The sequence below is a fragment of the Choristoneura fumiferana genome, chromosome 2 (genome assembly GCF_025370935.1).
Source record: "Choristoneura fumiferana chromosome 2, NRCan_CFum_1, whole genome shotgun sequence".
NCBI lineage: Eukaryota > Metazoa > Arthropoda > Insecta > Lepidoptera > Tortricidae > Choristoneura > Choristoneura fumiferana.
In genome coordinates this window covers 7336116-7360916 of record NC_133473.1, presented here as the reverse complement: position 1 = coordinate 7360916, position 24801 = coordinate 7336116, and the positions used below count along the sequence as shown (strand labels likewise).

General features: G+C 37.2%; 2 protein-coding genes and 1 long non-coding RNA gene across 3 annotated transcripts in view; 1 reads left to right on the top strand and 2 right to left on the bottom strand.

Moving 5' to 3' along the window:
- The window catches only part of LOC141441963 (lipopolysaccharide-induced tumor necrosis factor-alpha factor homolog), a 59395-nt gene extending 41293 nt beyond the window's left edge, over nt 1–18102 (bottom strand). The window contains exon 1 of the mRNA XM_074106852.1: nt 18054–18102. Coding sequence (XP_073962953.1) covers nt 18054–18087 — 34 coding nt within the window. The 5' untranslated portion in view covers nt 18088–18102. The remainder of the gene's footprint in view (nt 1–18053) is intronic.
- LOC141441989 (uncharacterized) lies at nt 2973–4253 on the bottom strand. The gene is made up of 4 exons (XR_012452864.1): nt 4052–4253; nt 3911–3977; nt 3686–3802; nt 2973–3578 (listed from the first exon to the last, which is right to left on the bottom strand). It is a non-coding gene; the product is annotated as an uncharacterized lncRNA (long non-coding RNA).
- Nucleotides 13080–24443, top strand: LOC141441896 (cytochrome P450 6B6-like). The gene is made up of 2 exons (XM_074106792.1): nt 13080–14481; nt 19202–24443. The coding sequence occupies exons 1-2, from the start codon at nt 13119–13121 to the stop codon at nt 19372–19374; spliced, it is 1536 nt and encodes a 511-aa protein (XP_073962893.1). The 5' UTR covers nt 13080–13118; the 3' UTR covers nt 19375–24443.
- Nucleotides 24444–24801: the final 358 nt, after the last annotated feature.

Sequence of the window (24801 nt, the reverse complement as noted above, 5' to 3'; positions counted from 1 at the left end):
TTATGGGTTGTGCTCTATGACTCTTCATATCAGGTTTCAAGTTACTAGAACAACCGAAAGTGACCTTTAAGTTTTTTGGTTACGACAATTTGTATGGAAACTCCTTACTTAATGACTGTATCTTTAATTACTTGACTTGACTTAGAAGTTTATTTCTTCGTTGCTTCCAGGGGTAGCAGATTTGAGGATTTGATATTAATTACAGCTTGATACCTCAACCCGTTTCTGAGAAAAAGAATCTTGACAGATGGAGAGACAGGCAGACCGACGGACAACAGAACGATTAGGGTTCCGTTTTTCATTTTGAGGTACTTATCCCTAAAAATATGGCCATATTAAAACCCCTAAAACTTTTCCCCTCAACCCTTCCACTTACCTAATGGTTACCCTTCCGGGTGGCTGATGCGAAAACACAAACCAACTGCAGGGGTCGTGTGTTTGACTCTTCATTCGGGGGCAACAAGCCATAATTCGCAGCTTAGACACACGATCACGTCGAAACCTGAAACATAGAGGAACAGAGAACTCGTTGGCTTTACGGCCTCGCAGTGTAATGCAACTTGCACTATTTTTCTTACATGTCTAAACTAGGCTTTAGACTTTTTTAAAGTAGAAGACTAATAAATGGGTGCGCCAAAGTTGGCATAATTTTTCAACCCCAATTATTGTAACTCCGAAAATGTTTGTCATACAATTTTCTGTCATAATACTCACTATTAATACTTAGTCACTATTACTACCGATCATAACTCCGAAGCATTAAAAACCATAATGGCAGTTGTCATAAATATCTCTTGTACTCCTTTTTTTTGTCATACTGTTTTTAAGCATATGGTTTTGTACTCATATAACTCCATTATCATATATTTTTAAAGCAGACTTATTTGTAGCTATAAACTTCACTGTCATACAGTTTATGGCATGCGTTTTGCTTCTGAAAAAAAAATGTGACGAAATAAGTATTTCGATGACAACGCCATCAATAGGCGAAGCAAACACCATCTGTTGGAAGTTATTACTGCAGACATTATTTAACCACAATAGATGTAACTAACAAAGAAAAAACAATTCGTCAGCAAATCAATTTTATATGAATTTTACCCTCAATCGTCTTATAAGTTTTCGTAGATGTCAGAAATGTAGATTAGGTTAAGTTAAAACTGCAACCCCCTCAAAACCATACTGCTACCAGTAAAGTAGGTTAGGTTAGGTTAGTACTGCAACCCCTACAGAACCAAACTGCTGCCATTAATATAGGTTAGGTTAGGTTAGAACTGCGACCACTACAGAACCAAACTGCCACCAGTAAAGTAGGATAATCACAATTTAAGTAAATAATCTCATCAATATCTGAGCCTATTTATATTCGTTTATTTCTCCTCCATATTGATAATAATATATAGAAACTTTCACTTCAGTTCCAACATCGCATTAACGTTAAATTAACGTAAAAAAACTGTATCGATGTTTAAATGTTATGATTAACAAGTTTATTGAAATTGATGATTATGAATGAAAGAAATATGAAAACCAGCATTATGAGTACAAACATATCTTAGTGACAACGTTATGAATTACGATATTCTGATAAGTGACCATTATGGCCTCAGTTGGTAGTAGTACAAATTTATGACAAATAAAATTATGAAGTTAAAAATTCGAAAGAGTGATGATTCTGGCTACAAATCGGTAGCAGGAAAAAAAAATCGAGGATCGTTTTTATGCGAGTCAATATGGACCCCTAATAAATATATGTGATAATAAAATATATTAGTAAAGAAAGGAGTTCTCTTTGTATTCCAAATTGTCGTTCATGATGATCAGACATTCTAGAGGCCTTCGTTCAACAGTGAACGTGTTTCGGCTGATAGTGGTGGTGATGGACCTGTCCTTAAAATAAAAAGCAAAAAGATACGGTTTGGAAAACTTTAACAAAAAATAAATAAAAAGCGCAAGGTAAACGTACGAATGCTCGTCACTTCCCCAATAGATGGCATCTTCAATCTTCAACATGCCCTCGGTACCGCTCTGCTTTCAGAGCATGACATGAGTGCGTGCGAACTAACTTAGGGGGCCGCAGGCGTGAGCTTGCCTTCGGAATCCAAAAGCATATTACTATGGTTATTTCAGATTCAAAATATTATTTTTCTTTATGAAGACGGTGGAAGCATTCTACACTTCCATTGAACGTAGATATAGTTACATGTTACATGTTTAGTTTTAGTTTTCTTACTAAAAGACCCAATACATCCCTGTATTAATTTTTTCTTCAATATACCAACTGAAATTTTAAGTAGTTTATAAACACTTACTAGACATGGGTAATCTCAACTCCGCGAAGTGATCTTGAAAAGCTAGAGGTCACCCTTGGCGGTGAAAGCTCTCCTTTAATGCACACGGCTATCATTGCAAATGGTAAAATGAATTAATGAGACTACAGGGCGTTGATTCGGCGAGGTCCCGGAGCAACAGTCACCAAGAATTTATTTAGATAGGCGCCAGGTGTCTCCATCGACAAACGAATGATATGTCTAAATAAAAAACTGTAAGTTTAAGTTAATATTGTTTATTACATTGAAAAGTACCAATGTTACAAAAAGGCAGTGAAGGTTACAAAAAGGCAGTAACCTATATTTTATCAAAACACCTCTTAAACTAAAACACCAGAAGGTAAAGGGGTTAGGCAACCAAATACCTACCTACAGCGTTACTTAAAGTTAAAACCAGAATATTCTTATTTTAGGTCTAAATTTGGAAATTAAACATTTACATATGAAAGGAAGAAAACATCACAGTTTTACTACCACAATAGCAGATAAGGAAACGGGCGTTATTTAAATAGCTGTATAACTTTACCACTGGTTGTGACACCTTGTATTTAAAAAATGGAAATAAGTAAAAAAAACAGTTCTGGTAGTATTAATTTCCTAGGGTAGAACAGTTAATTTGAATTACTCACCAATATCAGTTTACAAGTGACACGGCAGCGTTAGAAAGTAAAATATAAATTTTGAAATTGGGTACTCGGTGACTTCACGTCATACCGAGGGTGAAATAGCGTCAAGGGAAGGGTAGTTCCTGCCAGAATGGGGGGAACTGTGAAATCATGGGTCGAGTAAGAAGACGCCTAACGTAGGGCGGCGAACTTAGTACTCTAACCACTACAGAGTTGAGGACACAGATGGAATGCCTCGGTGCTAGCTATAATCGGCTACCCCGTACACCGTACTGAACAACTGCAATAAGAACATCACAGCGTCAGCCGGCAGGAAGCACAGGGCGGTGGTTCGTTACCCGATTCGACCCTAGCACGATCAGGTCTACCACCTTAACGGACAGTTTATCTTACAAGGAGATACACATCTACACGGTTTCACCGGGATATAATAAATCAGATTCAATGGACTTACGTGGAAGGCATCGAATTCAAAAAGTAAGTAATATCTCTACCCAGCTCCTACACAGTAAGCCGAGGACAGGTTCAGACTTCGATGTCACAGGAAAGTACTCCGGCGAAATCGGGATCAGGTACAGATCCAGAAGTGAAGACTGTACTTTTCAGGTATAATAAAAAAACCCTGGAACAATATTATTTCCAGTTAATAACTAATACAAATGAGAAATTTACATGGAGGGTAAGATTCTGAGGTGACACTACGGGAAAAAAATCGCCCAAAGGACTTACCCGAAGGGTTTCTTCTTCTAGAGAGTCGCCACGGATACGCCGCAGGCCGCTATTGTTTTGCGAAAAGCCTCAAGGGGACATCTCTCGCAAATACAATATGTGGTTGACACGGTGTGGCTAGAAATAAAAACAACTATGTCAAAGACTGAGCTAGCAAAGCGGCAACCGACAACGCGATGCCGATAAAAGAAAGGGAGCGGCCAAATAGACCATTATTCAACTTACCACTATAAAAACATGAACGCCCAAGCGTCGTTGACTCGCGTCCTCGCGCGGACACCGAGTTTTATTTCTATAAAGAAAAACAGATATTGACAATATATCCATGGAATCCATCGAAATTGAGCACTAGACAATGAAGCTTACCCATCTCCTCAATGGAATTGGAAGTAGAAAATAGCTCGCCCGCTCGTCACGGTGCGAAATCAGAAAGTGAGAAGTACAGCCGTGTCTCAAAATCGCCATTAAAAATTCCAAGTCATCGATAGGGCATTCAACAGCTGACTTGTCTTATCGGTAAAATACCACAGAGGGGAATTCGACAGAAAACTATTTGAATAATGTCGATATCCTAACTAACGACTATTATTCGATTAAAACGAATAAATTCTTAATTTTATATGCTATATCTAGCAAAAAATATAAAATAAAATTGTTAACAAACACGAACCATAAACTGTAATTCTATCGAAAAAGCGAACCGGTATTACTTTTTCCTTGCCTAGAAATCCAGTTCGCTTCACGCATGCAACGGAGCAAAACGCATGACCAACAAAGAAAATATATTGGAAACAAAATGCTAAAACACCTACAACAAAAGTTGGCGTGAATCTGTAAAAAAATAAACCCAAGACTTCATCTCGTTTAATAGAAAAACAACTTTTCTCTCCGCGCCTAGGCAACATTATGTTCGTCCAGCTAAATATTCATCACAACGAGTGTTGGAGATATCCCTAAGACCACATGAACCTCCTTATGGTCATGTATGCTCTTCCAGACAAAAGAAGAGTGGAATTGTGGAGTTTTAGTGACCATAATAACGGGTTTCGGATCGTCGGCTTTCGAGGACTACTTCCAAGGTAAAAATAACTTAATCTAGGGTGTAAAGTGCTACAATCTGACTCACTAGATCCAGCTCCGGTGTCGGTACCGAATCCGCTTATTGAATCCGACTCCTTTATTGACTCCGGTTCTTTCGAGCGATTATTAATTTATCTATTGGACTTGATGAAACTATAAGGGTTCCGTTTTTGCCATTTTGGCTCCGGAACCCTAAAAATGACGTGTAAAAGTGCCGTTGCGGCCTATTTACTGAATAATTGATTTGAAATTTGCTAAACCTAACGAAATTTGGCTTAGAACTATCTCGATAAAACTAGCTTTGGATTATAGAAAGTGCTCAGTATTGATCCATACTTGTTATGACGCTACAGGCACACACACAGACACTTCAAACTTATATCCTCTTTTTGCGTCGGGGATTGAAAATATGAGTGTTTTTGCACACCTTTCGCATGTATCACTCAATTTCAGTCTTATGAACGGTTTCTATGTGTGAGTGTCCACGAATCAGCCCATGTTATGAAACTTTGTACTAAGCGCAAATGATAAAGAAGTGCATTAGACATAATAATGTATGATATACCGGGTGTGGCCTGTAATACGAGCAAATAATTAAAACATAGATCGTACTCGTCAAACTATACAACATTAGTTCAGCGATTTTTGAAAATAATTAAGTCTTTAGATTTTCCTTTTTTCATACAAATTAAATACCTACTGCAATCGTTGTACGTCATCCTAGAACACAACCGACGTCGCTTGTCACGCTACAAACATCAAGCATTTTGCTTTACATTTCTTCGGATAAACTTAAAAGTGTAATAAAAATTAAAAAAAAAACTAATTAAGTATTTTTAAAAGTCGCTGAACTAATGTTGTTCATTTTGACGAGTATGATCTATGTTTTAATTATTGACTCATATTACAGGCCACACCCGGTATATACCTACTACAATTACTTTGCTCACCCGTGACCTTACGATAGCTATATGTTCAAAAAATGTATTCATACAGCTCCTGCATCCGTACACTGTAAGAACACACACACATCACAGAAATCCGACTAAGTATCATGACACAACACTGATGCTGTTTGACACTGGCGTTTCGAACGCGATCAGAGTAACACAACCGTTCACCATGCTATGGTTCAACAAAATGACTCCTGATTCAATAAATTATAATAACGTAGGTACCTACTTCGTATTGTACGTTTTTTCGCCTGCCGTTGAGAATAATAATAATACTATAGTTGACCAATGGTTAGCACCATGTGTGCTACTGGTTACCTGCTCACTTTGAGCCACATGCCTGGAGGCCAGAACCGTTTAATTAGACAGTTATTTGTAATTGAGGACATGAATTAACATTTCGCAAGTTAACCAGGAATAAATTAGGAGTGCTTTAGTCTATCTGCTTTGCAAGTGTGTGTGAACTGGTCGTTTCATAGCTCTATTGCATATCATACAATTGAAGACCTGTGACATCATTCTTAACCGACTTCAAAAAAGGAGGAGGTTCTATTTTCCAATCTTTGTATTTTTTTATGTATGTTCACCGATTACTCAGTCAATTGTGGACCGATTTTCAAAATATTTTTTTTATTCAAAAGGGTACTTTTCTGAGGTGGTCCCATTGTCACCAAATCAAGATCTGATGATGAGATCCTAGGGAAATCAAGGGCAAACCTCAAAATTTATAGGCATACCTATGGCGATTTTGGCATTTTTAGTATTAAGATAAACATTTACATTCAAAAAGTATCATTTGGTAAACTGGACCTGATGAAGAAGACCGTAGATGATCAATGGAACTCGTCAAAGCTAAGTAATGCTCGCTCACCTATAAACGAACATGATTAATATACCTAGATAAGCGACTAAGAAGGAGCTTTAAGTTAATGATTCTTTCGAACTGATCTGATGCTGAAGCCGGAAGGTAGGCAACGGATTTCGATTATAAAACAACGTAACTAAGCCGTATTTGGGCTTCATGGGCTTCGTTGTGAGATGTACTTGGGCTACGAATCACTAAAAAGTGAGAAATAAAGATTTTTTTAATAAAAAAGTAAAACCGACTAAAACAAAAAAAAAAAAAAATGGAACCGACTACAAAACCCTAGCTAGCTAGCTACTAGCTCGAAGTCGGTAACTCAGCACGACCCAGCAGGATCGATTGAAACCCATAGTATGTAGGTGAGGTAGACGACTATTGTTCCATTCCTGCTGGCTCGTGCTGAGGCACCGATTTCGAGTTAGTCGTTATTTCAGCGAAAACGTTATGAGCTATTGTGAGTCTAAGCCGCCATTTCTTACATGAAATGTTTTTGGTGGGATCTCATTTCGTTTTGTGAGGTGCCCTCGTTAGTCCGTGTAGCAAATATTGTGATTCGGGTAGTATATGTACATAATGTATATAATAAAATAGCTTTTGCCCTCGGCTTCGTCCGCGTGGAATTCGGTTATCGCCCGCTGTTCCCTCGGGAACTGTGCATTTTTCCGGGATAAAAAGTAGCCTATGTCACTCTCTGGCCCATAACATATCTCTATGCCAAAAATCACGTCGATCCGTCGCTCCGTTTCGACGTGAAAGACGGACAAACATACAAACACACTCATTTTCGCATTTATAATATTACCCATTTCCCCTTAATTGACTTAAATTATTTAACTAATCTTAACATTCTTAGCTAGAGCAGAAGGTAGACGCTCCTACGCCCTGCAGATTCCGACAGAGATGATCTTTCCACGTATGTTGTTTACCAATTGGAACATGACAGCTGTAGAGAGGTATGATAAAATAAAAAATTAAGCACCATTTTCAAAGTATTTTTCATCGCACTTGCTCGTCAATGATGTTATTCCATGCCTGTATACAAAAGGACAATGGCATCAATTGTTCCCACGGGATTTATGGATTTACATACAGTTTTTCTTCTCAAGGGAGTTACGACTTTAGTTTTATAAAGTAAGTAGGTACGTTATTTCAAACTAAAGAGGTTTCAAATCAGCCAACGTTTTATTTAGGTACATCTTTAAAACTTAGCTATAACCCAATTAATTAAACCATCAAAATTTTCCACGCATCACATGACTCACTTCGTTATTTTTAACCGACTTCAAAAAAGTAGGTTATCAATTGGAATGTATTTATTTTATGTTTGTTAACTCAGAACTCCGCCATTTATGAACAGATTTTTTTTTGCGTTCGTCTAGGAGTGCTTTCAATTAGGTCACATAAGCACCAAATCAGGATCTGATAATTGGATCTTAAGGAAATCGAGGGACTCTTCAAATATTGTAGGGACACCTATAGTAAATTGGATATATTTAGTAGGAACTCGTGCATTTGCTCCTGAAAATCATCACTTGGTGAAGTGGGACTGATGATGAAGACCACAGTAAACCATCGGAGTTACTACTCAATAACTTAAGTATTTTACGGGTTGAATTTCAATTACTTTTACACAGTTGATACGAGTAAGCAATTTATTGTATAATGTTATGCATATGGTATAATGGAACGCGAGGTGAAGCACCAGGACTCCTCAATAATGAACTTCTGTGCATCGGAAAAAACAATCTTTCGTAGTTTCGTCGTTTTTTGCAATCGGTTCATTTTTTTATATTTTAAATTTATATCAAATTGTTTTGCAATATTTTTTGTAAATATTCTTTTAGCATGTCGGAATAATTAGCTAAGCATTATCTATAGTAGACCACTCGAAAAAAGTGACAATCAGGGGGCTACTACGCAACTAGAAAATAGATGTTCGTATCGTTTTGCTGACGCAAATATTATTTAATACGAGTGAGAGGGACGGTACGATACGAACTTCGATTTTCGAATTTTGTCGTAGCCTCCTGTATTGGCGGGTAGCCATTATTCTATTCAGTAGTTTTCTTAGCGTCTTTCTTTTGCCGAGCTGTGAAGTGTTTAGACACAAAATAATTTCGTGTTTTGCATTTATTTTTTCGCAATGTGATGAAAATCATTGTGTGTATCACGGTCCGAAAGGTGATTATATACTCGAGTCATTACAAGCCCTCCGCCTCCGGCGTCGGGCTTCTAATAGACTCTCGTTAGTAATCCCTTTCTTACGCCCCTTAATGTACAATGTACTATTGTGAATCCAATTGAACACAATGACGCAAAACCTCATTTTATTAACAAAGAAACTGAATCGAATTGATTTGGTAAATTAGGTGAAATGTCTGGCAATGTAATTATGCACGCTCTTCGCAACAATACTTTACAAACTGTACCTACGCGAAATACATAGGTATTAATATTATGCGTGTCCAAGTTCAAGTCAATGTCATTAAGGTGTTGATGAATTCCCTCTTGTGGAGACGATCCTGGCCATCAGGAAATAAAAAGTAGATCTGACCACTGGAAAGGGGGTTAACATTAACTAGTATGATTTGACTTGAACTAATACAAACAAAATTAACAAAAATATTTAAAAAAAGGTTGTAAAATAAAGTGAAAATATTCCTTATTAATGTTAACTGGCTTTATACTGACTCGCCGTTACCCGCCAGTATGATCCACTAAATCTATGAACTACGCTAATTTACCTCGACCGTCCGCTAAAATAATTACGCCTAACGGAAAGTAGCATCTGAATTCTGAATCCTGCCGATGAATCACACCTTTGTTTCCCATACATAACCATCTTACATAACCAGCACTGGTAGCGGCCAAATCATTTCCTAACTTAATTAGGTTCTGGTGCTTTGCTTCGCTTCGCTTGCTCGGCTCGCGCGTTATAGTAGCAATGTTTCCCCGCTTCGCTCGTTATACTTACATTACCGATTTTTTTATTTCCTTACCGAAATCTCCTTCTACTTAATACCGGCAAAAATCATTTAGCCAGCAGTGGGACATTTTAACGGGCTAGAGAAAAAAAAACCTAAAAGGGGTAGGTTCGCCATAGGTAACAGAATCACAACGTTTGTAGATTATGTTTATTTCTCTTATTTTATATGTAGAATTTTTATTTTGTAAATGTATTCAGGAAAAAACAAAAACAAACATAATAAAACTTAAATTATAGGTAGAAAATTTGGTCTAAATCGCCGTCAATGGCCAAGGCGCCCAGAAGGCTGGCCGTATTTCCTCGCTGTATAGCGATACTTATTCGTTGTGCGAAATAAATAAAAACCGAATGTATATCTATAATTATCTATGATCGATTCCATTCACACGCTGTTCCTTGCACCCTCTGCAACAGAGTGACCCCTAGCAAACGGTCGCTAAGTAACGCAGACCACCTATACAAGTACAACACTTATATAATGTGTACGTTAAACTACTAAATTATGACACCATTACTATTATTATTGACGTCAATTTAAGATTAAATAAGGTTGATGAGAGGTTCCTTATGAGTGTTCTTATTGCATTACAAAAACATTTTAACCACGTTAGCATTAAGCAATGAGGGCTATCGCGTATGAATTCGCCACTAGAGGCGCTAGTGTAGCGTGAGGTCTCCGAAATGTCAAATCTCATAGTTTTTGGGTGAGCTACGCGGGTTTATTTATAATAAGAATAATTTTGTGAATATTTTGCAATATCTGAAATTAACTATGGCAAATATGCGTCCCGGGGCAATGAGTGTCTGTGTTTTGAGACAGTTTTGTCTTTCGGAAACCTTTGTCCTCCCTTTTTTCCGAACAAAACTGGGACTATGCAACACTGTGGCATGCTCGATATTTTTATGGTACGGTTTTAAGGTGTATTAAATATGATTTTAATCTAAACTTTGTTTTCACGCCCGTAAGAGTTTGAAAGCCATACTTAAAAACCTCACGCAACAGTGCGCCATCTAGTGAGACAAAAAACGATAGCCCTAATTGCTTTGAAAATAGTTTGCGGCAAATATTCGTTTGTTTTCCCGTAGTGAATAAATTGCCAACGCTAAGGTGGTTTTGAACGGTTATTGAGTCAAAAACTACACCCACACTACACTAAGGGGCTGTTTGACCATCCATTGATTAGTGTTAACTGACGGTTAAATGTGATGCCATCTCTATTTGTTTTGTTCGAATAGACGGAGACGGCAGCACATTTAACCGTCAGTTAACACTGATCAATGGATGGTGAAACAGCCCCTAAGTCTCCCATGTAACACCCACATTCGGTCATACATCCTCAAGTGCCTACTAATATCATACTGACTCACTCAAAAACAAACATACTCTCAGAGATACACACAAACTAAGTACTATAAGTAGGACGCTTCCTCAAAAACAAAATCCTTGTGGAAGGACAGCGTAACAGTTACCAGCGCAACGATAATAATAATATCGTCTATATAAAGTTTAAACCCGTTCACAAAAATCCTAACTGTCTGGAATAAATCGTAACGGCTTGCAATATTTATGACGTGTTAGGTTTTGCCGTATCAGGCTTTTCCACGCGTTTCCGCAACATTGAACGGCTACAGTTAAACAAGTAAGGGACCATGCGGTCCCCTTAAATATGAATAACTACTGTCCAATATTTTGCTGTACGCTGCGGCTGCGGTATTGTAGGTACATGATGGGGATGGGGTTGATGGAGGTTGGGTTGATTGCCATATGCAATTCAGCCAAGATTTTTTTTTGTTATACTAGCAGAGTAGTTCGTATCGTATATCGGGTGCCCGTGGGACTGGGACATACACAATTTTCCGGAATAGAAAAAAATCCTATCTTCTCTAGGTTCTCAAACTATCAGAGCGATGGTTTCTAACTGCTGCTGTCCGCGACTTCGTGATAAAAAATGGTCCTATGTTCTTCTTGGGTTCTCAAACCATCTCCACAAATTTAATGTCGATCGATTGAATACTTTTATTTTATTGTAAGCGTGGAAGCCTAACAAATAAACGTACTCAGTTTCACATTTATAATATTATTAAGGATGGTTGCTACTAGATCCCCCACCCCACCTTCCTGCATCTACTGGTAAGTGAGTAAGTACCTCCACATGTTGACATTGAGAGAGATTAGATTTTTTTATGCATTTTTCAACAACAACGACATTAAAATTATATGTTTTATTAGATTTTTTTTAATGTTAGTAAATTTTTTTTACCACTCGAGCGATATTTTCGCAGAGATCATTTCAAAAAGCGGCTCCCTGAATGCTGAATGCTTTTAACTGCAAAATTCTACTTTCCCACCCCTTTGCGTTGATTATATTTATATTGTTTGTTCATTATTCAAACTATTTGCCTTTAACAAGTTGCACCCCAACAAATGCAAAGGACAAACTTAAACAAAGTCCTTTTAGCCACAGGGCAATACAAACAGCCGCACCTGATGCAATCTCATTCCGTTCCTTGTCATATAGTTAAAACTTGTAAATAAACTTTACAAGTTGCGACAGTGCGATCCCGCCACGGCCAATTTGCCATCTCACAACATCCCAAACAATGCAAACTTAGTCGTACAACTTACTAATTGATCTCCTGCCTAAGGAATTTCAAAGTACAATGAGTGAATTCAACAAGCGTTTAAACCTCATACGAAGTACTATTTGATAAGTGCAATTAATTAGCTCCCCCAAGGTTCTACGTTAGATTTTGTGAATTATCGGCACCATCATCATCATCATATCAGCCGTAGCACGTCCACTTAGATATATGCCTCCAGTTGCTTCAGTTGGAAGCGGCCTGCATCACCCGTGAAACCGCGGCTTTAACCAGGTCATCCGTCCATCTCGTTGATGGATGTTCTACGCTGCGCTTGCCGATCCGCAGTCTCTATTCGAGAACTTTTCGGCCTCAACGACCATCAGTCTGTTTTCCATTTCCATCCATAAAATAGGACATTATTTCCTTCTTGTTTCATCATCATGGCCATGGTCTTCCTACAACATGTGTTAATAAAGCTAACTATTGGCAGGTGTTATACCCATTTGTTAGCCATGTTTGGATTAATCCATATCCATACTTAATATTATAAATGCGAAAGTGTGTGTGATTGTATGTTTGTTCGTCTATCACGACGAAACCGATCGAGGGATCGACGTGTTTTTTTTTTGGCATAGAGATAGTTTATGGGCCAGAGAGTGACATAGGCTACTTTTTATCCCGAAAAAATGCACAGTTCCCGAGGGAACAGCGCGCGATAACCGAATTCCACGATGGCGAAGCCGCGGGCAATACTAGTTAAACAATATTTCTATTGAATACCTATTTGCATTTTACTCTATATAACTAAAGTTTGTGTTCAATTTATATGCTACGGACATTTACATCACAAAAGATCTTTATTATATTTCTTTATTAATGCCTTAATAAAGAAATTTATTATTATTATTATCGTATCATTGACGTGAAACAGTACTGTGCTATCGCAACTCTCGAGTTCACATTGCCATGTTTAACTATCTGGCTATTTTTTTCGCTTTACTAACAATATCATACCTCTATGCTACGAGAAAATCCAAGTATTGGAAAAAGAAAGGAGTGAAATATGAAGAGCCCATACCATTCTTTGGAAGTAATATGCCTAATATTTTGGTCAAGCAGAGCATACCACAAATAGCAGAAAAGATGTACTGGAAATACCCTGAAGAAAAAGTTGTCGGTCACTTCTATTTCTGTGACCCCGCGCTGCTGATTCGCGATCCAGACCTCATCACGCCTATATTGTCGACGCATTTTAAAAGTTTTTATACTCGAGGCTACCTCGATGGTCAAGAGAAATATAAATTAGAAATTTTAATGAAAAATTTGTTTTGTGTTGAGGGTCCTCTGTGGAAGCTATTGAAAAAATCTATGTCACCGTTGTTTACAACCAGCAAGCTGAAAGCGATTTTTCCGATAATAGAGACGCGTGCTGAGCGGCTGCGCGAGCGCCTGGCCACTGCTAGCGCAGACGCTCGCCCCGTTGATGCCACAGATCTCACGGCACGGTACAACATAGACTTTATATGCGCCTACGGACTAGGACTAGACACAGATTCCCAAAAAAATGAATGTTCCGCTATCCGACGCCTTAGCCTAAAAATCTTCGATGTAGGTTTCAATGAAATATGCGTCAGTTTGCTAAAACATTTTTTTCCCGTAACATTTAAAAATTTCAAGTACTTAGAGAAAGTAGAAAAGGAGTTTCTCGATCTGTTTAATAATATTCTGAGAGAGAGAAAAAGCGAGTCTTTGGAGAGACACGATTTCCTTGATTTAATGCTGAAACTCAAGGCTAGAGGGAAAATAGAGGGCGACTGGAAATCACCAGATGGGACTTTAAAACAAATTTGTTTGGAAGTTGACGACGAAATACTCGCAGCGCAGGTGTTCATGTTTTTTACAGCTGGCTTCGATACCTCGTCTATTTCCACTAGCTACACGCTACACGAGATCGCCTATAATCCAGAAGAACAAAAAAAGATACAAGAAGACATCGACCGCGTTCTTGCAAAACATAACAATAAATTGAGCTATGACGCGGTAAAAGAAATGCAATACTTGGAATGGGCTTTTATGGAAGGATTGAGGATATTTCCACCAGTGGGGTTTTTCTTACGAATGTGTGAGCAAAAATGCTTTCTCGATGATGCCAACTTGACAGTAGATGAAGGTACTCGTATCGTGATACCAATACGTGGGTTGCACCATGACCCTAAATACTGGGACAACCCCGAGGAATTCCGCCCAGAGCGGTTCAGCCCAAAGATTAATGAACCAAAACATAAATCCGCTTATCTCCCATTCGGTATCGGGCCACGGTCTTGTATAGGTAAGTTTTATGCTGATTTTTAACACGCTTTTATTAAATCATCATTTTTGATTGGTGATCAGGACTCGATAAATATTAATAAGCAGCTAAACTGGAGTTTAGTAGGTGAGATCCTCACGCGATTATCTCACAGTTTAATTAACTACAACTAACAATAATATTATTAAAACCAATCAACCACTGCATATGGATACATGGTCATTGGTCATCCTACATTAATTATTGAGGTGAATTAGATGGCTACATATGAAGAATTCCGTGTAAGTTGCTTAAAATCTTACAAACTAATTTTAATCCACTTTTAGTGACGATTGATCCAAATTTGATATGTAAGTACATATACAGGTTGGATGACAACACGAGTACAATCATAACTAACAAAAACTGATTTGTTGCTTTTTTCATCATCAATCTATCACAGACATTGCAGTCTACAGAACTTACCTGCATAGGGCTTCACCCTAGCTGTTTATTTATAGTAACTATGATGTGAATGGAATATTATGTCGGCGGCCGATCGCAAAATCCGCCAGATCACGAAATTCCTAGGCATATCGTGAAATGGCGCCATTTCATGAATTGGATAAGGGACATCCGCCATATCGTTTAAAACTCGCCGTTGAACGATTTGCCTAGTGACTTTTAGGCAGATCATGAAATTCCTAGGCATATCATGAAACGCCGCCATTTCTTGATTTGGCCAGCTTAGGCAGATCATGAAATGCCTAGGCATATCACAGACAATTTCAATATCAATCTGAATGAAACGCCGCCATATCGGTTCTGGCACTTCGACGGCCGCTGCCGCGGCACGCTCGCTTCGCTCGCTCGGCTCGTGCGTTGTGGACACAATTAATACTAACCACTCCTCGATTCCTAAGCATATCATGAAATGGCGCCATTTCATGATATGCCTAGGAATTTCGTGATCAGACGGATTTTACGATCGGCCGCCGACATCTATACGGACACGTTACTAGGTACTACAAACAACTGGTCTTTTTTTAAGTTTTTACCTATAGCTATCGTAACCCTTTCAGCACGAAGATTTTTTTTTATAAAATAGTAATTATTTATACTGTTTCCTTAGCCTTTGGGTTATATTTAATGAGGCAAAAATATAAAAATTAATCTCACCCTTATTTACCCCCTTTAAAACCCCCCCGCACGATCGTGTCAAAGCGTTTTGATCCAACTGAAGTATGTGTTCTAATTGGTCATAATTGTACGATAATTATAACTGAAAATATGGGTGAATCCACAAACTGGGTGAATCAAATAAAAAGAAGTTTAATTAACTTTTTCGTACAATAATACTGATCAATGTATGAATTAGAGTATTACAAATATCACGTAACATTTTTTTTTATCACGAAATAAGGCTTGTTGATCTAGACTGACGTTGACGAGATTGGGCTTCAATGATAGATGGCAATTGATTCTGACCACGGCTGCATGGACGACCACGAGAAGATCGGTCGTGGCTTGAGGTAGAAGTTAAATCGTGTGGACTACATTCGGGCTTAGATAGTATCTGATTTTGAACATCTTCGTCTGAAGAGGTAGATCCCCCGCCTTCTTTATCATACTGGAGGAACTGGTCTTCCAGGTCTGATTCGTCAAAATCAGATAGGTTGCCATCGCAAATTATTTGTACTACTAAATCAGACGTTAAAGGTCCTTAAACAAATAAAAAATATTTTTTAATACATTTTTATTTATCGTCGTCCGTCCTAACTAGGGCTGCCATCTCTAAAATTTGGCTACCAGGACATGACGCGTGAAAACCCCGGATTTTGGAGCCCAAAACCCGGACATGTCAAAAGGTTTAGGTTTTTATTAAACTTGGTCAGTAGGTATAATAAATATAGGCCAATCAAATAAGATCCTTAAAAAGCGTTTTGAAGAATTAATTTCCAACGAGCTGGAAATTGTTTTAATACCTTCATTTGGTCCTAAATGCGTGTAACCCGACCTTGCCTTGCCTCTTACCGCGAAAATTTTGCTCTTTTTTCAGTTTTTTGGTTCTAGAGCAAAAATAGTACATCCGCCGGAAATGTTGTTCTCTTCAATATTCAAGAATGTAAAATCCTGCGTCGATTGAGCACCTAAAATTTCAAATTCGGTTCAGTGGTATTATTCGCCCGCGATTAGAAAAGGATGGGAGTTTCCAGTAATTCTAATGCTTACGTCAAAATATGTATGAAATGAAAAAAGAAACAAGACAATTCTGACAGTCCCATTCTGATTGCGGTTTGATAATACAGCCGAAATCAAAGGTTACAAACCGAGACTTGTTTCGGTTTGTGGTCTAGCTGGCGAAGTTTGCTTTTTTTTCTTTCCGTTTTTTTTTAATTTATACTGTAGTTTTTAAGTTATTTTATTTGTAATTATTTTATTTTGAAAAAATGACTTTCTGCCAAGTTTCTTGCGGCGGCGGCCCATTCTTCTTGGCAATGATATTCTTTCCGAAAGCGCTGGTAGTTTAAAAAAATTACGTGTAAAAGTGCCCATTGCGGCCTATTTACTGAATAAACGATTTGAAATTTGAAGCGAACAAAAGTGACCCCCGACGACAGATTTGGTCATTTTTTCAGGTGGTGTACTGACAGGATCTAAGTTCTACGCTTAATATCAATCCTCGATCTTCTTTTATTTTCGAGTAATTTAGCAAAATGTAATAAAACCCAGGGTACCTATCACTTAAAGTGTCATTTTCGGTAAACTATTCAAGTTAGAGTACACAAACAAAATAGACTATAACATGAACAGCTAAAACTTCAAATTCGATTTAGTGGTACAGCCGAAATCAAAGTTTAGAAAACTTGAAAATTTCTTATTTAATAATTTACTAAATTAGTCGAAAATAAAAGAAGATTAAGGATTTATATTAAGCAAAGAATGTTCTACTTCTTAGGCCTGCCAGTACACCACCAGAAAGAATGACAAAATCCGTCGTCGGGGGCCAATTTTGTTCGCTACTCGGTTTGTAACCTTTAATTTCGGCTGTACCACTGAACCGAATTTGCACTTTTAAATGCTTACTTAATCAACGCAAAATGTAGCGGTTCTTTAATATTAAATATGAACTTTTCCGGCGTACGTTACTGTTTTTGTGCTAGAAGCAAAAAACTGAGAAAAGAGCAAAATTTTCGCGGTTATTTGGCTGGCTCCCAAAAGTTATGCACACCTCCAGGAAACTCGGATCACACGCATTTAGGACCTAATGAAGGTATTGAACGATTTTCAGCTTGCTGGAAATTAATTCTTCGAAAATTTCTAATTGCATTGGTCTAAAAATTAAAAATATTTTTGAACCCGGACTACAAATGAAACCCCGTCCGGACGCTCCCCGGACGCTCTCTAAACTAGGACAAATCCGGGGAAACCCGGACGGATGGCAGCCCTAGTCCTAACCACCACGATCGTGCTTTATAACTTCACTGCAAACTAAAAACTAAAAGATTCACTCTAATTACAAATATGAATAAAAACTACAACGAGTACTTTAACATAAAATAACATTAAAACACACATTAATGATTAACACGTAAAGTAAAAAAAATACCTACTTAGTACTCTGCCGTCCATCACGAACACGTCCATACTTGTCGCGACCTGCACGGTAACTGAGCCCCGAACCTCGCTGTCACTATTTTTTATAAATAATAATCGAACGCAGTTAACATTTCAGGAAAATGGGTAGAAATACGAAAAAAAAATTTTTTTTCGTTTCCCGTAATACCTAAGGAAATCAGCTGATTAGGCTTTTTGAATGGGAAGACGAAAAACATTTTTATTTTAAGACGTTCACCCCTTAATTAAATAGTGTCGGGTAACAATTTATACACCTTCAGCGTAGGTATATGTCACAAAGATAAACATTAAATAATATAGAACTAGGTTATGTATATATAATAATTACGTTAGATACTTAAATAAAATAAGTTATTAAAATTTATCATTAACAATTTATTAAAAATCTCAACCACGGGGAATTTGATTCTTGTGTACGCGGCAACACAGAATGGCGTTTAGGGTTCATGTTATTTTATTTTGTAATTTCGAAATTATACGATATTTACTGATGGTATGTGATCCCAGTGTGGTTCTTATTTCTTGTAGTATTTTTTTACACAGTTTCACTGCGAAAACTGGCATTTTACTTCGGTTTATGACCAAAATTTAACAAAAAATTCGGTACATGCACCTTACGCACAGTTTGCAACGCGACTGAGTCGCCTCGGGCTCGGGTACGCCGATTTCGGCGTACTATTTGTTGCCGCATTTGGCAAGTACGCCGGCGGTATCTAGTCGAGCGAGCGCGCGAGACCAATCATTCATCTAAGGCACGATCGTTCTCATCTTTGCTGAAAGGGGTAAGGTCACGGGTGAGTAAAGTACTGGTGCTCGCACACTGGCTGTTATAACTGTAATATAACGTTATAAAACATTTGAAAATACGACGAGACGACGACGGTTGAGAAAAGGTAGGTAGTGCCCCGCCTAGCATCATGGTTGAATGTCCGCGATCCCTTGGCGCTCCCATAACGGCAGAGTGGAGAAACGACCGTGTGTTTTTAGGTAGTGCCCCGCCTTCTTTGTTTTTTTTGTGTCTTAGCAACATAAGGAACGTTTTATTGTGTACACTTATGACAGCTAGTGTGGGAGCACCATAATTTGTTTTAGTTTATAACTATTTGTCTTACTGCGTCTGCAGGAGAGCGGTTGGCGATGATGCAGTCGATGGCAGCACTGGCGACCATATTGTCGCATTTCACCATCACCCCCGCGCCTGCGTCCGTACGCCGGCCTATAGTGAACCCGAAGAACAACCTTGTACAAGGAGTCATCGGTGGCCTGCCTCTAATATTCACGCCAAGAAAATTGTAATTTCAAATTGATTTTTTTTTCTTTATAAATGGCATACTTTTCATGCAAATAAATGTGAAGCGAAACCTGATAATGCCCGTTTACATAGAATTAAGAAATTGGTTTCACAGTGCAAGTAAAAAAAACTGAATACCACTAATTACTTTGTTTTATACAGAGATACTATAAACCAAACATATCATTGCTTGCGACAGTGGATTTGACTTGCATTAGGTTGTTTTTTTTTACTTTAGATTCTAATAGTTAATTTGGAATTTTATCTATTATTTGTAACATTGTCGTGTTGATTTTTTCCATTGTTTTCTAAAAATAAACAGTTTTTACAAAATAAATTAAATGTATAATGCATGTAATATGATCCTCAGAGTATTCAGTCTTAACCGGGATTTAATTCAGAACAAAAGGCATAATTTGACTTTAGTCGTCAAGTACCGCAGAAAATTGTACTATACCTATTTATCACCATCATGAGTCTGTGGCGGCTCACTTAAACATAGGCTACTCCAATGGCATGCCACAGAACCCCGATCTTGAGCTCTTCTCCTCCAATCCCTGCCCGATTCCTTACCAATATCATTAGCCCACCTAGACTCAAGAACCAGTCTGTCCCATCAGTCTGTGTCATCAGTTCAGCAGCATATATATGTGACTGGTGTAAGTAAGCTGAAATGGTAGTGCCAGCCTTCAGTCTTCCAGCTTGCTAATGTTTTCAAATAATATCTACTCGCTTTTAGTCAGGGATTTTTGTAAGTATTAAAGTTTCTCTGCTCCATCAGTGCCTCATGTTGGTTTAATAAAACATTGGGCATTTGGTTTTGTGTGTCATGACATTCTCTTGGCAAAATGTGAACATTAAGGGCTAAGAGGCGTGGTTAATGAATGTCTTAGGGACTACGTACCTTCACGCAAGGGCCCCAATTTGTTCCAGTAAGTCAAATTGACTCCTACTGACACAGTGACTTCAAATAAATCTCTGGATAAGGGAAATAGTGTTAAAATAGTACTGCAAGGGAGTATTTTAGGGCCCTTGCTATTTTTAATATATATCAACGACTTACCAAATATAACTAATTTTGACTGCACTCTATTTGCCGACGATCTATTAATTATTACAAGATGTTTTGATGCCAGGACATATAATGATACATTGAATGCAACGATTAATGATGTTATGAAGTGGTTACCTAAAAACAATTTAAATATTAACATAGAAAAGACGACATTTGTACAATTTGTAAATAAAAACGCAATGATGCGCCCCTTGACAGTGACTTGTGCAAGTTTAATCGAGACTTGTGATACAACTTTTCTTGGTATATGCCTGGATGATGAAATCTCATGGAGAGAGCACATCAATAGGCTTTGCAGCAAATTAAATTCGTTTGCCTATGCCTTATCAAACAAGGACAAAATATCATAATTATATTTTTTGTTTCTCTCTATGAATTAAAAATATAAAACTTGAATTCCAGAAAAAATTCTACATAAGGTTTAATTAAAAAATCTGTTGGAATAATCGCGTTAATTCGTTGCTCTATTTAAAAGTTGAAAATGAAAAACAACCATATATAAGACATTAAATATTATTCATAACACTGCCTTCTATCAATGCATATTATGAAGTGGAATAAAAATACATTTAACCATTTTAATAACGAATAATGACATTACTGTTAAAGTCATTTTAATTTTTAAGTATTTGCACAACAGTCAATTCTTTGATTCATAACATTAGCCAATATTATAAGGTGAACATCCTTCACGCGTACAACAAAATGCTGATCCCAGATATAATAAGTACTTTTTATACCTAGGTAATACCACACCTTAATGATCACTTTTGTACCTTGTCACTTTAACGTCGTGTTTGGTAAGTCATTCGAAATTGTGTAATGACAGAAAGCGACAAGGTACAGAAGTGAACACTTATTTATGACGTTGACTGTGCATAGTCTTGACAATATAATTGCAAAAAATAATAATATTAATTGGTATTATTAATAATTAATTATTATTATTTAGACACGTTTCAGCGGTCGTGGTCACGAGTGATTAACAGCTACGTCGAAACTTCTAGTTCCTCAATGAGTTTCTCTATTCCTGATTTTATTGCACAAACAAATTCTAACCACAGCCTATTCTCTCTCTACAGCTCGCTGCTTGACTTTGAGTCTCTTCAAAAGGTCCAAATTCTAGTAAGTTGACAATAAAATTACAAAATTACTACGATTGCAGAACAAAGTTCCAAAAGAAAGTTAGAAACAACTGCTCTAGCCTAAGGTCACGCATCGCACTTTTTGCTTTTGCCCCGCGCGCATACTAGCAACAGGGATCCAAAACGACGTTTCCATTTTCCGAATGTTGTGGGAATTTAAAAGTGTCTAGCCAAGTAATTGCGCTGCCAGTTACAGAGGTGGATTTGTAAACTTAGTAGCCTGCGGCTTAGCTAGTTTTCTTTCGTGCCGTATCTAGTTTGGTTTAAATCTAGCAAAGTTTAGAGTTTTCTTTCTAAAGTACATTTTATAGGAGTGGTGTTGCTAGATTTATAGTGAAAATTTTTGTGTTATTATGGCCAAGAACCTAATACTTCTTAGGACAACAGATACGTGATAATTGTTGCTAGAATGCCGTTCGTCCCGCACTGTTATTTTTATAAGTTGTTTGAATCCTGAATTAATGCATAACATCATTAACAACATTTAATGCAAACAAAATATATTTATATTTCTAAGAATACTATACACATAATCGGCCCGGTATAATACGGTATTTGACAACTCCTGAATTTGCCGTATCTTAATCTTATTATGAAATTAAAAATATAGATTGTTTAGCGAAGAGAACACTTAAATCGGTTGAAAAGTGGATTTATAGTGATTTTTTGAAAAATCTATATACCTGTCTCTTTCTCAAACGCTTTTCTCTATGCAGCAAGTATGGCGCTACTGGCGTGTGACGTCACATGCCTTTATGTCTTTCTCTGTCTAATCTTGAATTTCAAACCTTTATAACTTTGTTATTTGTAAAGGTAGCTTAATAATTATTTCTCTATTCGATAACAGGCATAGTGTAGTTTTAATTTATAAAACATATACAAAATAGTCAAATACCGTATTCCGCACAGCCGGGCGGTAGAATTGAATATATTTATGTAGATGATTCTTTGAGGAAAAAGCTGAACATATTCATAAGGCTGAATAACCCGAACAAGTGTAGTAATTACTTGGAGTCGGCTTTGTACTTAGATCATTTGGTACTGTCGAACTGGCATTGCCGACCCGTTAATGTGTATACGTTTAGCCTTAAACAATTTACACTATACCACGTGACACTTCATTAAGCTTTTGTCAATCCCATAAACAATCCATTCTATTCTCAGCGTTCTAGAATATGACTTTTTCTAGTCCCACTGATTTACTCCTCTCCAAATATTTGCGTAAATTATTATACTCATAAAGCTTAAAAGTATGATGAGTAGAGATACATCTTTATAGATATGTAAGATACTTCTTTTTCGCTTCACTTGCCATTAGTATGAAATGTATGTAGCTAACGTATGAAAAATATTATGTATTAGTATGAAATGTGTGTACTCTTTATTCTACAAAAGTAAATACAATTGACAAACTTTGAGAATTGAGATACTGTTTTTCGTTTTGTTTTTTTCGTGTTTTAACAGAAAGCTAAATTACTGTACCTAAGGTAAATCTCCCAGTGTGCGGAGTATTGACGCTCGAGAAATGACACACTGCTGCCACCTCTATTGCAGTTGCTAATAATGGCGCAGCACTCGGATGTCCACCCTACTCTTTAACAAAATACCTTTTAATCACAAACATTGTTGACAAAAAACGTTTTTGAGCGATGAAGTTAACTCAAACAGCGCTTTGTTGCAAACTGAGCCGAGAAAATAATGGCCATATGTACGTAGGTGTCCCGCGCTTTTCACTCGCGTAGCACTTGTCTTATTTTTAGGGTTCCATAGTCAACTAGGAACCCATATAGTTTCGCCATGCCTGTCCGTCTGTCTGTCTGTCCGTCCGCGGCTATGCTCAGAGACCGTTAGTACCAGAAAGCTGTAATTTGGCATGAATATACATATCAGTCATGCCGACAGTGGTAAAAAAAATTTGTATTGTACCTCCCGTAGACGTAAAGTGGGGGTGATTTTTTTTTCTCGACTAACCCTATAGTGTAGGGTAGCGTTGGATAGTTCTTTTAAACCGATTGGGGGGTAGCCTGGACGATTTTTCGATTCATTGATCTGTTTGCGAAATATTCAACTTTAAAGTGCAAATTTTCATTAATATCGAGCGTCCCTTTAAAATTTAAACTGTTGGGTGGAAAACTTTGAAAAAATTCAGGGTGGTAGTAAGTATATCAAATTGACAAGGAAAATTATAAAGGCTAAGATTGTTTGAGAATTATTAGTAGTTTAAGAATAAATAGTAGCCTCAGGTATAAAATATATACCTAAGCTTGGAAGATTCCGTACACAATACGAAATCCTTAGAAAATTTTACTTGATTTTTTAGTAATGGCTACGGAACCCTATCTAAGGCGTGTCCGACACGCTCTCGGCCGGTTTTTTTTTTATTATTTCGGTGATAACACTGCAAGCAGAACAAGTGCGAACTTATTGCTTATTTATTGACTATTTATTGATTATTTATCTTTAACTTCCTGTAATAGTCAGGTGCACAGATATTTCCAAAACATGCAACTCAGCAAATGAAAAATAACACTTAAGCAAACATAATTATTTTCCTATTTTAGTCTGTATAGAGAAACAAAATTTCCAGACCCCACAAAACTCTCGAATAAGCTTTAGTGTACTCATGTCGAAACAAAATTGATAAATCCTTTTTAACCTACCTAGTTAAATTCAGGCAGATTTAAAGGCCTTCTAACTTTTGAGGGCACAAGTTATAAGATTATTGATTGTCTAAGAAAATTTTATAACACGCTTTAACGATAAGCGATTTTTTAGCGATAGGCCGCCTATTGCTTAGCTAAGAAAATCTCTATGTATATTTATACCTGTGTTTTTTGCTGTTCTGCTTACTATGTGTTGGTGTGCAATAAAGAGTTATTGTATTTTACTGTATTTTATTGTATAGAAACCTAAAAGCTGTGGTATTAAATGGTGCAATTTTTTTTTTTTCAATAAAATAAATAAATTAATAAAAGAATATTTATTCACAAATAAAATTATATCATAACAAAATACAATGAAAAAAAAAGATAAAACATAATTTGTGATGAGTTAAAGGACTCAGCAGAGTTGCTGGATTTCAGACCTCACCTTGAAGATGGATGGAAATGGCAGTGTGGCTGACAATGGTGGATTATGGTTTTAAGGATTGTGTGAGGATTGTGTGCACTATTTTTCTAATGGAAGTTCGAAAGAAATTCATAGATGTTCTA

Bases quoted from the DNA above. Each gene is read 5' to 3' on its own strand.
- LOC141441896 (XM_074106792.1), top strand. From the start codon at position 13,119: ATGTTTAACTATCTGGCTATTTTTTTCGCTTTACTAACAATATCATAC. The intron at 14,482-19,201 runs GTAAGTTTTATG...CTGCGTCTGCAG, and splicing joins CGGGCCACGGTCTTGTATAG to GAGAGCGGTTGGCGATGATG.